The 17,531-nt window shown below is 42.0% G+C and overlaps 1 protein-coding gene and 1 long non-coding RNA gene across 4 annotated transcripts; both read right to left on the bottom strand.

The window, feature by feature from the left end:
* Positions 1-391: 391 nt before the first annotated feature.
* TER94 (Transitional endoplasmic reticulum ATPase TER94) lies at positions 392-4,905 on the bottom strand. Of its 3 annotated transcripts, none has more exons than XM_017074582.4 (5): positions 4,746-4,905; positions 3,382-3,484; positions 1,257-3,293; positions 1,038-1,192; positions 392-972 (listed from the first exon to the last, which is right to left on the bottom strand). In XM_017074582.4, the coding sequence occupies exons 1-5, from the start codon at positions 4,760-4,762 to the stop codon at positions 879-881; spliced, it is 2,406 nt and encodes an 801-aa protein (XP_016930071.1). In that variant the 5' UTR covers positions 4,763-4,905; the 3' UTR covers positions 392-878. The 3 variants fall into 3 exon arrangements, with proteins under 3 accessions (XP_016930071.1, XP_016930069.2, XP_070850674.1); XM_017074580.4 differs by lacking the exon at positions 4,746-4,905 and adding an exon at positions 3,547-3,653; XM_070994573.1 differs by lacking the exon at positions 4,746-4,905 and adding an exon at positions 3,547-3,653 and having other exon boundaries at positions 1,038-1,188; positions 1,256-3,293.
* An 8,217-nt stretch (positions 4,906-13,122) lies between these two features.
* Positions 13,123-14,425, bottom strand: LOC118877333 (uncharacterized). The gene is made up of 3 exons (XR_011603719.1): positions 14,282-14,425; positions 13,567-13,726; positions 13,123-13,439 (listed from the first exon to the last, which is right to left on the bottom strand). It is a non-coding gene; the product is annotated as an uncharacterized lncRNA (long non-coding RNA).
* Positions 14,426-17,531: the final 3,106 nt, after the last annotated feature.

Raw genomic sequence — 17,531 nt, forward strand, 5'->3', positions numbered from 1 at the left:
ACAACCGTTAGTTGAGAACAAAGCTCAGACTAGAGATGAGCAACTATGAGCCGTGTCACGAGATTGTCACGATATGCACGAAATAAAAGTGAAATCCTATGCATTTGCATGAGCTTCGATTAAACAAATCAGCTGATCGTTTCTCCACCTGCTAAACGTTTATGTTCGCCTGGTGTCTGAATTTAAGAAATCTAGCAATTTGCCAATTTTCTCGACGAGCAAATAAGGTAGGTATTTTGGATTTATATTTTCTATTAGTTTGATCGTAGGAGATTTTGATAAATTTCATATAAGACTAACTTACGGGGTTCATATTAGTAAGTTATGACCCTTTCAAATTATTTGTAGGTATATAAATGATGCCCTTTCCATAATTTATAAGATCAGGTGATTTTATTGAATTTATAATTTTATTCACTTAAAAACGTAGCTCCAAATACACTTATAATTTTACGGTGTTTAATATATGTATTTATCTTTAAATGTATGTGTGTATGTGTATCGTTTATAATTATGTTTATAGAAACTCATATATCGGAGCCACTCTACCGACAATGCACGAATGATTAGTGTGAGGCGCGGATTGGATCGCCAATTAAAATGGTTCCGGATCAGGCATGCCCTAGTCCAAATTAGAATAGTATCCTGCTCCACGGGAACCCGTGGCCCAGACCAAGGATGGTATCAAAAAAAGTGATTATTGTATCGGTATGTTATCTGATTTCGCTGTCGGCTGAATGTCTTAGCCAATGGTTGCTGTAGTTAACCGCCTCCAGGATGCGAATGTGATTTGTATGCTTTGCTCGGTTTTACGGGGAAAAATTCATTTAAAAAGTTTCATTTTTTGTGGTTTGTTTTTGCAGTGTAAAACTAGAAATCTAACTGTAAAGATCATCGTCGCCGTTGTCGCCCGGCGAGTTAACTGGCAAGTTGTTGCCAGATCCTGAGGTGTTGCCGGTTTGACCGGGGAATCTGAAAGGCCACATAATGCTCAATAAGAAATCGTTGCCTAAAAGCTGAGGATTCTAATTTCTCACCTGAAGTTCTGTCCGAAACCACGGGACTGCTGCAAGGTCTGGGCAAACATCTCGTATTTCCTGATGTCATTATCGGACACCGAACGACGAGCAAACTTCATAGCCTCCTCGAAGTGGGCGCTAGTGATTTCCGGCACTGGATCGTCTTCGTCCATCTGGTACATGGGAAAATAGTCAAAAATAGATATTCTTTTTTTGCAAGCAACCAAGATGACTTACGTCCATCGCCGAATTTTGGTTCTCGGCGCGCTCCTTTTCGCGACGGATCTCAGCCTCTATGGCCTGTCGAATGGCCAGCTTGCAAGCCCGTTGGCAGATCTCAGTCAGATCGGCACCCGAGAAGCCCTGCGTCACCTTGGCGATGTAGGTGAGATCCACCTCCTTGGCCAGCGGCGACTTGCGCAAATTGGCCTTGAGGATGGCCTCACGCGACTTGTCGTCGGGCAGCGGAATATAGATCAACTGATCCAGACGGCCCGGACGCAGGATGGCCGGATCGATGATGTCAGGACGATTGGTGGCTCCGATGATGAAGACATTCTTCTTGGCTCCCATGCCGTCCATTTCGGTCAGGATCTGGTTGATAACACGGTCGGCGGCGCCGCCAGCATCACCCACATTGCCACCACGGGCCTTGGCGATCGAGTCCAGCTCGTCGAAGAAGAGCACACAAGGAGCCGCCGAGCGAGCCTTGTCGAAGATGTCGCGCACATTGGCCTCGGACTCGCCGAACCACATGGTCAGTAGCTCGGGACCCTTGACCGAGATGAAGTTGGCCTGGCACTCGTTGGCAATAGCCTTGGCCAGCAACGTCTTACCGCAGCCAGGGGGTCCGTAGAAGAGGACTCCGCGACTGGGCTGCATGCCGAACTTCAAGAACTTGTCCGGGTGCTCCACTGGGTACTGCACCAGCTCCTGCAGTTCCTTCTTCACGCTCTCGAGGCCGCCGATGTCCGTCCAGGTGGTGTTGGGCACTTCCACCACAGTCTCGCGCAGCGCCGATGGACTGGACTTGGTCATGGCGTAACGGAAGTTCTCCATGGTGACGGCCAGCGAAGCCAGCACCTCGGCATCGATCTTGTCATCCTCCAAATCGATGAGGTCCATCTTCTCACGGATTTGCTGCAGGGCAGCCTCCGAGCACAGCGAAGCCAAATCAGCGCCTACATGTCCATGGGTCTCGGCGGCAATCTGCTCCAAGTCGACATCGTCGTGCAGCTTCATGTTCTTGGTGTGAATGCGCAGCACCTCCAGGCGGCCAGTGGCGTCCGGAATGCCAATGTCAATCTCACGATCGAAACGTCCAAAGCGACGCAGGGCCGGGTCAATGGAGTTGGGCCTGTTGGTGGCCGCCATAACGATCAGATGGGAGCTCTTCTTCATGCCGTCCATCAGCGTCAGCAGCTGCGACACGATACGGCGCTCCACCTCACCGTGGGTCTTGTCACGCTTAGGGGCGATGGCGTCGATCTCATCGATGAAGATGATGGCCGGAGAGTTCTTCTCGGCCTCCTCGAACGCCTTGCGCAGATTGGACTCGGACTCTCCGGCCAGTTTGGACATGATCTCCGGTCCGTTGATCAGGAAGAAGAATGCTCCGGTCTCATTGGCCACGGCCCTGGCAATCAGGGTCTTGCCGGTACCAGGAGGACCGTACATAAGGATGCCACGCGGTGGCTTCACACCAATGGCCTTGAAGAGCGACGGATGGCGCAAAGGCAGCTCCACCATCTCCTTGATCTGGGCCAGCTGCTTGCGGCAACCACCGATGTCGTCGTAGCCCACAGCATTAAGAGACTCCTCTTCCTCCTCGCGCTTGATCGGATCGCCATCGCAGAAGATCACAGTCTCGGGGGCCACGATGCAATAGGGCTCCGGATCGGTCAGCACCACTTTGAACTCAATGGGACGCATGGCGGCGCGCACGATGAAGTTGTCGCCCATGTGGATCGGCCGGTAGGCCTCCAGGAAGTACGGCTTCAGATAGATCTCGAACAGGTTGCCGGTCACGCCCTCGGTGGTGTCGTCGATGGGCAGGATGCGAACCCGCTTGCCGTACTTGACGTCCGGGCAGGACTGCACCGAAACCACATCTGAGAGATGGACGCACAAGTTGTTACGCACAACGCGGTTCATGCGGATCTTCTCGTCGGGGCAGGTGTCGTCCGAGAGCACGATGCAGACCGTCTCCTTGCGGCGCTTGCCCTTGAGGATCACGGTGTCGCCACGGAAGAGCTGCAGCTCGTCCATTTTCGCCTGCAAGCGGAAAAGTGGAAGAGCGACCAAGCCATTTGAGTAAGGCAAGGGATGACGTGGCCTTCGAAAGGTTAAGGGTGAATCTTACCTGCGACAGCGACACCACAGAGTTGTCATCATTCTGCGCCTCCTCCACAATCAAACGGTTGGGGCGGTCCTTGCGCTTCAGGATCGCTGTTGCCAGATCTTCACTGTGGGTGAGAAAGGAATCGCGTTAGACGTATTTTCGTGGGCAGTAATATGTAGCCCCAACCGCTTGTCGAACGAAGACTTTGGCTTCATCTTCTCGTCTTGTTCACTGTGATAACCCCTCACAAAGTCCCTGGGATCCCCATCCTGATCCATCTTGTCGTTGTTGCTGCCGGACATGGTGCGTTTTTTTTTCGTTTTGCTGGGATTCCCCTTGGTCTTGTTTAAATTTATGGAAACTGTTTTCCTGAGCAACGCCGAACGGAACTAAACTTTTGGACAGCTCGGCTTGCCGATTTCATTTTCTCAGCCAACGTGATGGTGAATTTAGAGAACAGAGCTATCAGTTTTGATTTGATATGGAAGCTTTTATTCTTTCCTAAAATGTGTAGTGTAATTAATTATACAATTCAACACATCTAATAATTTGTATATTTATTGTGCCCCTAACGGTGGCTTTTATCAAGAGAAGTAAGTTTGTACTTCCTGTGTTTGATGCCAATTCTTTTGGCGCCATTTGTTTTGATAAAAGAAAACATTTCTAAAAATAGATGTAATATATGTAAAGTTAATCTATAAGGTATATTTTCAAAGATACACCAGCTTTTGTTTTTATAACTTTTCTTTAGCATTTAAATAAATAAATGGCGAAACTGGGCATACCAAGACTTTTCTAGAATTGATGAAATTTTAGAGGGCAAACATGTAATGAGCTTGGCTGATTAAGCTAATTTAATGTTGCTTCCGGAAAATAGAGTTTTCGGTATTACGGACCTCCTAATATCCAAAACTGTTGTCATTTATCCACTTGTATTTTTATATCCAACGGTAATGGATACAAATTACAACAACTCCGTTCCTTCCCCCGCTAAAAATATATCCTTCAATAAAGGACAAATAAGAATTTGGGACAACAAAGAAATATCGTAAGGTTTTTCATGCGGCAACAACAACTGCAAGGGCAGTAACACCAACGACAACAACAACAACAGACTGCAAATGGCGATTTTCGCTGGCGTTTTTTTTTCTCTCTCAAGTTTTCAGCTTTGGCCTAGTTTCGCAACATTTTGCGACCGGGCAGCGGAAAATTCGCGCTAAGCGGAAGAGTTTCGCGGAAACCGAAGAAAGCCTGTAACAATGGCAAAATAATGTGTCTGCGATGTGGCCCTTGCGTATTTTTTCAACCCAATGACTGCGCGAAATTGGTGAATTTCGACCTGGAGCGCCCCGGTCGGCGTCTTTTTGGGCGCCTAGTTCACTTACCCCTTGGAGTCTGCCATGGTAAACTAGTTGAGGTTGAACTTTTTAACTTAATCGTAGAATTCGGCGCTACTCGGACTATTCGTTGAGCTGGAAATCGGCACTTTTAGTCAAATTCAAAGATGAGGCAGCAGAAACAGATTGGTGGTGGAAGTTCTTAGATACTCATCGATTCGGTTTTCGAGTAATCGATTGCTTGCTTTGAAACTATCGATATATTATAGCTAGGTGGCCGTTTCAAAAAAGGTGGCAGTCTTTTTAGGGATTGTAACTCCGCTAACAAAAAGTGTGGCAGCGCTTGTCAGGTTAATGTCTTGACTGTGCTCGCTGACAGATACTCGCTGATGTGAAGCTTGTTACGGAGACGTAAGAGGCTTACGTCTTAATAAGAAAGTGTAGCATACTTTTTGGCAGCGAATTGCATTGAATGTAAAATTCATGTAGAATGTAAGTAAATTGGGGGGGTTTCCCCAGGCGAATACCTTTCGATGTTTGGGTAAGTATCCCTCTCTCGATATCTCGTTATTCGTACATATGTGTGGGGAAACTCTTTGCTGATGTGTGTGTGTTCAATTTGCTCTTAATTGATATATTTTTGCTTATCAGTTAATTAGCAGCCAATGAAACAAGTGTTTGCTTTATATTATAAAAAAAAAGGAGAAAAGAAGTTCGCAACCATTTTTATTCAAGAAGAGGAGACCATCAACCTGCCCGTCTAATAACTGCTCAACTGCAGCTTAAGCTCGTAAAAACTTTTTAGTATTCATGGTTTTGGCATTAACGATGCCAATTATGGCAGCGTTTTATTCAGTCTTACTTTTATTTTCATTTTTCAGCTTTCGGGAGAGCGGCAGCGACGTCGGCAGAGGAGAGAGCAGCGACTTAGGGCGTGGCCGCTGCTCCAGTAAAATGGGAGCCAACTCCATGAAAACGGAAAACGAGGTTCACCAATCGGCTGTCAGTCTCTTTCCATCTAAGAGCGCCTGCGCAGAGAGCAAAAAAAGAAAGTGGCGAGCGGAAACCAGTTTATTTGAAAAGAAAGAGGGCAACGGGGAAGGGGGAGGTGGCTAATAAAGATGGCCGTCGCCTTCCGCGGCAGAGGATGCAGCAGAGTGAGGAAGAGGCACGGCAGCGGAATCGCCTCAGACTCAAAGTCACAATTATGGGGCACTCATTCATTGCGGTGTATGATGCAAACAGCGCTCCTGCCGCGCCCCCTCCACAAAGTCTTTTCTGTACAGTACGACGTCTTTATCTCGAACTTATACACATAAATAATTGCAACACATTTCACATTACTAAGACATGCCTGTTAAACTTTAAGTCGCAGCATTTGTGACTTGCAAACTTTGCAGTGCTGTGTAGATACAACATTTTGAATCGATAGACTGAACACAAGGGCCCTTCCTGGGTCTGTCATTTAAATACCAATTTAAAACCCAAAAACACCCAAGTTAGGTACTAAACATTTTCTGTTAGTAATTTTTATGACTGGGTGGTTTATATCCATGGGATGTTAGGGTTCGGTAACCAACTTTTTGTTTCCGTCGATGTTTTATTTCAAATTGACGTATTTCCTATTCCTTCCTTAATAATGATTTCCTTTGAATGGCATACAATTCTTTTAGTTGTAAAAACACAATTTTTAAAGTAAAGCGAAAATCAAGAAAATTTAAATCGAATTAGATCGAACTTTGTTATATTACTTGTTATATTATTTTTCGAAACAGAACTTTTTAAGCTGAAATAAGTAAAAATATTCAGTAAGCTTAATGTGAATCTATTTCGGATATACATCCATATGAATGATTGTAAATTCAAATCATGTCGTTGTAAGTCAATAACTACATGAAATACTAATATTGTGGTCCATTAGCTGCTAGTAAATTATTAAAATAAACCAGACTGGTAGTTGGAGTTACAGATGCTCGACTGTATATCTCGCTCCTCCAATGTGTTTAATCAGGCAGCTAAAACGAGGGGAAATGAAGCAAAGAAGAAGCGTTCTCCTAGTTGACGAGTTAACAGCAATTAGACGTCGACGCCTCACGCTGGATTCGCTTTATTGGAGGTTTATTGAGCGGAATCTCTGTCCGTCCCTCTGCTTTTCTTCATTGTTGTAATTGTTTTTCGGGGGTGGATGGCCAAAAGGGGGCAGGGGCAAGGGCAGGGGAAGGGGGTTCCGGGCGAGGGTGTCAGTTCACCCGCTGACATTAATTGGTTGTGTACGAGCCAATTTGGCGTAAAAGGCGCTAAATTGATTGCCCTGTGGTTTTAATCGATGCGCATTCATTCCAAATCACGCACATTTATCACCCGTGGAACCAGCCACCCACGCAAACCCAACCCCCTTCTTTTTTTGGCATGAGATTTAGATATAGAAATATAGAAGCTGTGTCGCATCTGCGCTGTTTTATAATTGCCGGCAATTGCTGGTCGGTTTAGGCAATTAACTGAAATTGCTGAAATCAAAACAGAGGCTGCCTGTTTTCGCAGGAGATCCTCAAGATCCCTATAGATACCTTTAGATCCTAGTCATATAAACCCGTTATATAACCGGTCCTTAGTTTAAGGGAATTCGCAAGGCTACCTGGTAATCCTTGTCCCTTTGCCACTTTTTAGCCAACCAGTTACGCGGAAGTCGTTGCTGTTTTTTAGCCAACGGATTGGCAAGAGGTAAAAAGGATAAGGCCAGGAGAAGGATTTCCGCGAAAGTGCCGCTCGTAGGGTTATGAAATTTTACGCAAGCTGCTGTAAGAAAAAAGCCGAAGGATCGAAGAATCGAAGGATCCGTCAAGGACGCGGGACACAAAGGGGTTCTGTGTGGGCCGATGAAAGGATTTAGCAGGAAGTTTCGCTGTCGGCCTCGCAGGATGTCCATAATTGCACGCAATCAGCGCATAATCCCCGCATCATCTCCGCAATTTGGCAGAAGAAAAACTTGTGTAGTTACAAGTAAAAAACGCATCTCCGGACAAAGGGAAATTCGCTGCCGACTCGTTGACTTTGCAGCCTTGAAAGATGGATATCCAAACAGATATATATATATATAGTTGTATCTGCAGGATGCGGATGCGAAGTACAGGGGACAGGTATGCCGAAAGGATTTGATGCACCCGCCCCCGCGCATCAAATCGGGGCAACTTAATTGCCAGAAATTCTCAAAACAAACTCAAACGAAAACAAACAAATAAACAGAAGGGGGCGCGAAAGGATTGGATTTAGTTGACTTCGCTGGCAATTAGGCCCGAACCAGATTGACTTTCCTCGGATCATCTGGGGTAATCGCAGTTAATCCGGTTACCATCGGCCGGGCCAGGACCTCGCGAGGCAAGGAAGGATTAGGGGCGGACTCTGTCCAGAAGTCAGTTGCAAATTCGAAAGGATTAGAGATTATAGAGAGCAGAATGTAGGCTGCCGAATGCAGGTCGGTGCAGTGTCCTCGGCGGTTTCTGCTGCGGGTTCCGCCCAGTCAGCCCGCCCTAATCCGTTTACGCCTCGAAATTAATGCAAACATTTAGAAGGATTATCGCCCTAAAGGGGTTGAAAGGGTCCTGTTTCTCGGCTGGGTCCTGTTCCCGATTCAGTTCATCCGAACTGGCCATAAAAGCATGATAGGATTGCTAATTCGCCGCTACTTGTTGCCCATTCTCTGAGCATTGTCCGCCAGCGGATTTGCCAATCTCGGCTGCCACTTGGCTGCGGTTCTTTCAAGGTATCCTTTCTTCCTCGCCAGCAGCGTATCAAAAGCCGCGGCACAATTATGCATTTCAGGGAAGTGATTAGAGCGACAGATTAGAGCCAAAGAGTTGACAATATTTGTGGATTTGTACCGGACTTGCCGGGGATCAGTGGGATCAGGTAGGCGTTGGTGACCCCGAGCTTGCTCCTGCTTATCATTACTGAGTTGTGACACCGATTGCGATTTAGATCCCCTCTGATCCCTGAAGGACACCAGGAAGTCGCGCACTTCCTCATCTCTGAAGGAAGGAAGAAGGGACTTGGCCTCAAGTGGTCTTCCAAAGGATCGCCGCGAGCTCAATTAGCAGGCGCCATGGGTCCTCAAAGGCCCACCATCAGTCAGTCAGACATAAAAAGATCCCTTAGGGGATCGCAACAGATCCAGATCCGGACTATAATATATACGCAACTTACATATCTCAAGTGCCTGAGAACTGTGAAGTGAAGCAGCAATTATGTTGTCGTCGCTTTGATCTGCTGCCCGCCACTTGGAGATACGAAGATACAAATGTATCTGCGGCTGCATCTGTGGCCAAACCACTCGCATCCCAAGTCGATTTCCCTGTTTAAGCAGTTTTTAATTGTATGCTAATTGATGGCATCCATGGTATATTTTTGTATTTTTAGCTTCCCCCGATTCCGGATGCCGGATTCTCTGGATTCTGAGTTCCCGATCCCCAGCTGCCAATGGGGATGAGTGGGAGCCATTTTGGGCAGCACTGCATTAAAATGTTTTATATTCATCCGACCAACAGATACACAAAAAAGATTTAAGATCAATATGAATTCGATAATATAATGTAATCTTGAAATAGTATAATATTTAAATCATATTTACTTAAATTAAATTATATTGCTATTCATTTCGGGTTCTTCTTCTTTTTGCTATTGTATACCATACTATAAATAATCAATATAATCTAAAATGTCAAAGTAAAATAAATTAATATAAACTTGACAATTGTAATATCAATATTTATTATATCAATTTTTATGATATAGATAATATAAAACTGATATGAATAACATCAAGTTTTTTCTGTGTATACAAATACAGATATATATATCCAGATATAAAGAGATACAGATATTCAGAGATACATTAGCCAGAAAGCGCTTAGTGTTTTATGGAGGATTGAGGGCGTGGGCCATAAACGACTAATCCCACTGGAATTCCGGCTAAGATCGCGCAGATTTTAGATCTCTTGATTTTTAGCATGCTAAAAAGGACACGCATGCTAAAAGGACATGCGAAGGACAGCAGGAGCGAACGCAAATGGCCTGTGAAAAAAGAAGAAAACAAAGCGGAGGTCGAAGGTCACTCGATAGTGGTGGTGGTGATGGTGGTGCTGCCGTTGGCGGTTCCCTATTGATAACAGTGGGTAGGGAGGGGGGTGAGAGATCCAGAGCGACAAGGTCAAACCGCCGCCTTAATGGGCGTGACCACTGGTCACAATTAATCCGCCTAATTTGCATGTCACTTACTTTTTGTGGCTGTTAATGGGGATTGGAAGTTATGCGGTTCGGTTCAAAGGGCCAATCTTCGGGGGAATCCTTCGGGCGGTGGAGACTTTGAAGTCCGGAGAATCCCGTGGCTTTCCCCGTATGGAACACATCCCTAACCAGTTCAACACATTCTAAACCATTCAACCTTGTGACTTTGTGACTTACTTTTTTAGCCCAGCCCATTAACAGATCATTTGCTCGCGAAATGCCCGCTTTTTGTTCTGCTTTTTTTTACGATTCCCTAGTTTGAACCCAGATCAGTGTAGTTGGAAAGTCAGTTCTTAAAAAATATTCCGCGCACCGCAGCGAGTCAATTTTTTTACGGCCCCTGGCCAAAAGGCAAGGTCAACCAGGATCAGGATCCTGGCATTCTGTTCCGCTTCCGAAATTCCGCGAAATGCGAATTTATCCGGGCTGGCAGAAACCTGGAAACCTAAAAACCTGAAACTAGAACTAGAATTCCAATGCAGTTTTTTTATGCCGCCTAATTTTTATGTTTTATGGCCTAAAAAACGGAACCCAGCCCAGGCGAATATCATCTCCGCCATAAAACGACGCGAAGGTAATGCCCATAGACCAAAAAAAAACAGAGAGGCCAGCGCAAAAAAGGACAAGGGCCTGTCCCAAAACAAAGAGTCCTGCTCGAGCGCGCCGTGAAATTCGAGAAAAAATGATTTCATTTTTTAGAATCAGTGCGCGAAATGTGAGCAGAGTGCAGGACCTATTTCTCCTGCGGCTTTACGATGGCCATTAAAGCCCCTAAAAAAATAACGCGAAAAAAACGAGAATTGTAAATCATGGCAATAGAAATGGAGGGTAGAAGTCGGAGTTTCGGAGGGTCCTGCAAAGTCAAACCGCAATAAAGTTGACACGTCGTGCGCAGGATCTGAAAGTCTGAGGTCCTCAACTGCGAAATCTGTAATCGGCAGTCGCAGCCCTCCGCCACATAATGTAAAGTGCTCTATGTATCTGCATCTGTGTATCTGTATCTATCGCTATGTGTGTATCCAGGACATGCGCAGAGGATATGCTCACCACACCAGTGATTGCCGCAATCATTCTAGTTTCATTATCTGGCCTGCAGATTTATTATAGCCCCCCCCAACCCCTATGAAACCGAAAAGCTGCAACTCTGGACAGCCGCAGCATCCATCAGGGCAATTGATTCGGACCTTTAACTGCCGCTTCCCATTTGACTGGGCCATTTACCCTGAACCCTGACCAATTGCACGGCCATTCGGGCCACCCTCTATATGGAAATGTTGGCAAAACATGAATTTGATTGTGGCGATTATCAGTGCGTTAATAGCCATGAAAATGACGAGGCTGGCAAAATGCCAAAATGAATTCGAATCCGATAAACGGCGCATGGTCCGTTAATGGACAGCGTGCAAATTGGCAAACATGTCATGGATATAGATACATATATCGTATCTGAAACTGAAACTGAATGGGAATCTGACTATACGAGTCCGAATCCATAGACACATGACGCATTTATGCTGTGTGTGCGAGAAACGTGTGAAATTATTTCAGTGCTGGCATCATCATTTTACAAAGATGTTTATTCATCCGCTGGCTGATTGCAAAACCCCTTATCCTCACCTTTAGAGCCATCTATTTGGCAGGGCCATAAAGCATTTTCGACTTCGTTTAGCGCTCTCAGCCTTTGACTGCAATTACGCAGTGAGTGGAGAGTTTAGATCTGGGAGTCACTCTCTACACCCAGAAAACAAAGGATTCACTTTAGAATATAGTCTCAATTCGTCAAAAAACCAAAAAGGAGGAACGCTTTATCTTAATAAGCAAATTCGAGAGTACCTTGGACCCAATTTCAAGAACTTTTCATCTCGAAAAAGTGAAAAAATGAATTCTCTAAACACCCTGAGAAAGAAAGGATTCTCTTGATCTTATGGTCAATTCGTCAAAATACAAAATCTTGACTATCTTACCTTATCTCAAAAACTAACCCAATTTGAGGAACTTTTCAGCTCAAAAATGTGAGAAGAGGAATTCTCAAACACAGAACATTTTGCTTATTTACTAGAAATCTTATGTGAAGCCGAAAATACGATTTAAAGTTATGTCTCTCGAAATGATATTCTTTGAGTTATGTCAGATATGCGATTTCATCTCGGCTTTTTTCTGTTCTCTAAATTTTTCTCAGTGTATCTCTCTCTGTCTCTCTGGGATTGAATAATACCCAGATCCATACCCATCTCGAGCTCCATCTTCAGATCTTGCCGTACCCAGTGAAGAGAAGATCTCCCTCTGATGATCACTTTATATTCATTGACAGTTAGTGTGAAATTCGTAGCTCATAAATCGATGGAGAGCCCGAATTGCGGTCGTCTTGGCCACAAAAGCTGCCTTTTGTCGGCTCAGCAGCTGGAAAGCGGAGAGCGGGGCCATAAATGGCCAATTCCGAGGTGCTAATTCACTATTAAAAGAAATCAGAGACAGAAACTGAAACAGAAACCAAGGAAACCCGAAAGCAATCCCTAGTTCCTCGCTCACTCACTCATCACGCCCCAATAAAACTTAATTTTGTTTGCACATCATATGGTAAATGTCTACACTGGTAGAAAAAACATCGTAAATGTCACTATTTCGCCAACGTTTCAACTATTTTTCCCAGCGGTTTAGAACCTAACATGAAAATCGTAAAAACGAAAACGTTAAATAGTTAATTATTTTTTGAATAATCTCGTAGTAAGTTCAACGATTTTTTAATTTCGATCAAATATGTTAAAATAGTACAAAATAATTAAATTAAATATGTTCCATAGTAAAAAGTATTATATTTTTATATTTATTTTAAATATTTTCATATTTAGTTCCAGAAAATAGAATATTTCATTTGAATGGTTTTTATAGTTAAAATAATTATAGCCCGCCCTCAAACTCAGCATATTTTTATTTGGATTAAATAATTCTCATATTTAAATCAGACTGGGATGAACTTTAATATAAATACAAATTGTATTTAAATTAAATATAATCCCCGTTAAAATAACTGTACTTTATTTTTGATTTAAATATAGTATTTAAGCCATATTATTATGGTGCATATTCAATTTAAACCGATCCGTAGTTTAAAACAAGCGTGATTTATATTTAAAAAAGCCACAAATAAGTATGCAATGTGTTTTTATTGAAAATAAACTTAAACATATCATCCAAACAATTTTTCTGCTTACATTCTTTTTTTTTACCATGCTAACACGTTATCTTTTTTTTTGTTTTAAATACATTTGTACTTAACGTAACTCTTAGAATTTATATAATACATATGCATAGGGCAGCTAGTAAAGTTTGCAATATTCGTACGCCTGCATGTGCGTTCAAAACTTTCCTGCGAGTCCAGTAGTGAGAAATTCTTTCGCTTGTTGGTTCCCTTAATGACGGCCGACACTACAGACAATACAGAGTAATTGTAGTCCTTGGAATCTGTGAATAAGAATATGTTATTAGATTTTTGGTAATGGCATAATATATAAAAAGTCAAGCTTATTATAGGAAGATAAAATTTAACCTGCAAAAAGTTAAGTTTAAATTTATAAAAATTATATATTACCGATTGATCAAGTTTTTTGAGCTGTCTTTAATATTTTAAGTCGCTCTTTGTTTTGTATTTGCTCTTCGTAAAAGCAAAAAACCTTTTCCTTAAATGTGTCCCATTTACTAGATAAAATTGCTTCTTTCTCAGGGTACAATATGTTGAAATAAATTTGTATCTATAAAGAAAAAGTTAAGTAGTTTTATAATAAGTTTCGAGTAGGTTTTTTATATAAAGGGATTTAAATAAGACCAAAATATTGTTTACATTTATTTCGTTTTTATTTTTTACAAATTTTAAAATTAGTTAGATTTAGAGAAAAATCACGTGAAAGAGCAAAAAAATATTATAAAGAAATAGGTGAAACGACTGCGACGCCACAGAGCCGAATGCAACGGCAGCAAAGCGTCTTTTTTGCGCCTTCTCGTGCATTCTACTCCTTTTATCTACATAGTTTGCGCGACTTTTCACTTCATTTCCTTTCATATTCTTCATTTCTTTCGCATATTTTTAATCCACTTCATGTTTATTACCCAATTGTATATATTTTATTGTTTTTAAATGTAATTTTCTCTTGAGCTTTGCTTATTTTGTTAAATGTATTATTTAAATTTTCACGAAATAATAACGCGCACAGCAAAGAAGAAGCACAAAAAGGAAAAATTCGACAAAAAAAACGTGGACATGCACATGCCTTAATATTAAGTAATTATTGTATTTTTATTTGACTCACCTTTTTTCTGTACTTTTCACTTTTTTATTACACTTAAATGAACACTTGTCTATCGAGCTCTATTAATCACTTTTACATCCGATCAGGAGAACCGCTTGCTTCGAAGTGATCGCGGGATTCGCTACAAAGCGGAGTGTCAAACTATTTCGACCTAAATCAGTGGTCGGCAGCGGCCTATCTAGTGAGCATAGGGAAGTGTTCTGCCCATCCTCTGCTCGCTCACGTATAACGTACATGTTCGTGTGACTTCGGCATGGGTCTTCGGGTAATTTTTTTCTCAACTTCGGCTCGCTTTTTTGTTGCTGCGGCAGAGGATCTCAGTGCAAAGCAGAGAAACGTCTCGCTTCAGCACGCCGCGCGCAAACTTCGTGTTTGTTACACTCACACTAATGCAAGGCAAACTTGTGATGGTATGTGTGTGCCGACCACTGACCTAAATACATATGCATGTGTGCAAAAAGGACGCACAAAATCTGTCGCGTGCCGTTACTTTACAACAGAGGTCAAAGTAATGGGGAAGATAATAAGAAAATATGTACAAATAAGTCCTTAAGTTTAATAACTTGTATATGTCAATTTAGTATCATTTATTTTATTTTATTATATTTATATATTATAAGAACATATCTTATTGTCAAAACATCGGTACACAAGAAATATTTATGTACTTATGCACATACATATTTTCTTGACCGCCAATGTACAAATGCGAATGGAAGAAGAAGACGCGCTTGCGTTTGCCGTTTTGCTTGTTCATATTTGTCTCTAATTTGTCTAAATGTATGTACATATGTAAGTATGCACATTGTGCCGTTGGTTCTAGTTTTTGGTTACGGCCCAGCGTTTACAATGCACGCACATTTTTTCTTTGGCTAAGCATATTTTTGTACTTTTAATAGTAAATTACAAAGCCAAATCTTATGATAATTGTCATGGAAATAGAAAGAGGCTGCCGGTGGTTGGGCAGCCGTAACTAAAACCCTTTCTTTAAATATTAAAGCTGTTTTTCTTTTGCAAATTACTAATAATTTAAATTATGTTGTGTATATGGGTCACAAACTTAATACATATACATAGATATGTAATTTGATTTATAATTTACAATTATTTGGTCAAATAAAAATTTTGAAAACGTTCTATATTCAAAATAAAAGAGTTCATATTCCGAACAAATGGAAAAAGTATTTACTCGAAATATAAAAAACCATCAAATATACTATGAATTGAACTACTTTTTATAATAGTTAAAACAAAGATGGCCACATTGGATTTGAATGTGACTAACTTGTTTTTAAATAAAAATCACTTTGAATTGAATACTTACATATTTGACATACGGCTTAAATATGTTTTTTATTTAAATGAAAGGTTTTAATATTTAATATAACTATGCATGGGAGTAAAAAAAATCAAATAAAAATATATTTGATTTCACTACGCGTTTTTTCTACCAGTGTAGGGCCTTGGCTGTTGAATAATGCATTGTTTTTCCTGCGGCAAACGTGGGAGAAGTTCGCATGAAGTGGCGGCCATTCATGGCTGAGTATCTGTATCTATAGCCATGTATCTGGGAATCAATATCCATTGAATCCACCGTTTGATTGCCCCCATAAACGTTGGCTATATAGGAGACAAAGCCGAATTAGAGGCGACTGCCTAATTGATAATAATATCGCATTTACTCCCTCGCCCAGGAATCAGTTAACTCTTTTATGCCGCCGGCTGAGCAGCTGCTTCCCATTAGCCAGCCAGTTCCCATCTGCCCCTTTGGACAACCTAATCCTCTCGCCGGCCATTTCATCAGCTAGTCGCATAATTTTGCCATAAACAACTTGATGATTTCTGTATTTCAACACGCCTAATCCGAAATCCCTAATCCCCACATGATTAATTATCAACCTGCGCCGTGAAGTCAGCCAACCAACCACCCAGCAATCCTGCAGAGATTTCCTGTTTGGCTATTTTTTAATTTACTGTATCCGAATCTGTATGTGCGGGGGAATTCCCCGGGGCAAAACCGTGGCGCGTATCTTTATTATCAAATCATAAAATGCTGCCACTTGTGTGCCAGCATCCCCCAAGTGAAAACACCAGCCAAAAAACACCAGGAGTAACCGAAGGAAAGAAAGGGGTGTGCCTCTTTCACTCCAACTCCAAGGATAACACTTCACGGACCATTTTTTATGCCTCCAAATCGCCTGGCAAGTGTCAAAACATGTTTTGATGCCAGGCAGCCGCTCAATTAGATATTAGAGATAGAAGGGATCAGGGGTGACTGGGTATCTTGAGCTCTATCTGTATCCTTGTATTGTACACTAACAAAAAACCAACCCACACAAAATATGTTAAGTAAAAATTAATAAGCCCTTAATATGTTGAATTGTCCCAAAACATGTAACTTCAACAAAATAAATATTTTTTAAAATTTATTTTAATTATTATTTTTATAACTGGTAATGGAACCAAGGACACAATTATCGGAGTTCAACACTTTTACCATTTGGCTACCAAAGAATGATTTTTTTTAGGGAAATTCAATGAACTTTAAATCGGATCCAACAATTTCTTATGAGCTAAAGTTACAACACAATTTTCCTACAATTTTTAACACTACATCAAAATACTTAAAAAAAGAAGATCGTTATGATACAATTTTAATTGTGATAATACTAATCAACGGCCCAAGATAAGTAAAACAAACTACATGGAGAAAAAAAAAAACAAGGCACTTTAATAGTGATGTTACTATTAACTTGTCCAAGAATTTAAACAACAAAATCAATGCAAATATTTGTAAATAGTAATGACAAATTAATATAGTTTTTTCAGTGTAATATCCTCGTACCGTTTACCCACCCCACTTTTTTTTGCTGACTTTGGTTTTTTAGCTGCGGGATTATGAGCAATTGACACCCCTTTTCAGCCCGGCTGAGCAATTGAAACACATGTTTTGCCTGGCAATTAAATAGGGATTTGAGTTGGAAAGGACGACGCTTCTCCCCTCTGATGATTTCTCAATTATGACAATTGTTTGACGTCGTAAAGAGAAAAGAGAAAATAAACACAAGTCAGGAAAATGAACAGGGAAGAGGACTCCACGGGTGAGGTGACAATTAATTAGCCGAGCCCAATCCAATCCGAGGACACCGAAATTGATACCATGGGCAATGCAACCTGACGCGTGGCAGGGAGTGGGTTCGGGAATGGCTACAGGAATGGCAATGGGCCCAGTTCCAATCCAAGGTCGCCG

This window comes from Drosophila suzukii, chromosome 2R (assembly GCF_043229965.1).
Source record: "Drosophila suzukii chromosome 2R, CBGP_Dsuzu_IsoJpt1.0, whole genome shotgun sequence".
In the NCBI taxonomy this organism is placed as follows: Eukaryota; Metazoa; Arthropoda; class Insecta; order Diptera; family Drosophilidae; genus Drosophila; species Drosophila suzukii.

Coding starts and splice junctions, on each gene's coding strand:
- TER94 (XM_017074580.4), bottom strand. CDS start 3,638: ATGGATCAGGATGGGGATCCCAGGGACTTTGTGAGGGGTTATCACAGT. Junction 3,485..3,546: donor AAGTCTTCGTTCGACAAGCG/GTTGGGGCTACA, acceptor TCTCACCCACAG/TGAAGATCTGGCAACAGCGA. Junction 1,193..1,256: donor ACCAAAATTCGGCGATGGAC/GTAAGTCATCTT, acceptor CCCATGTACCAG/ATGGACGAAGACGATCCAGT.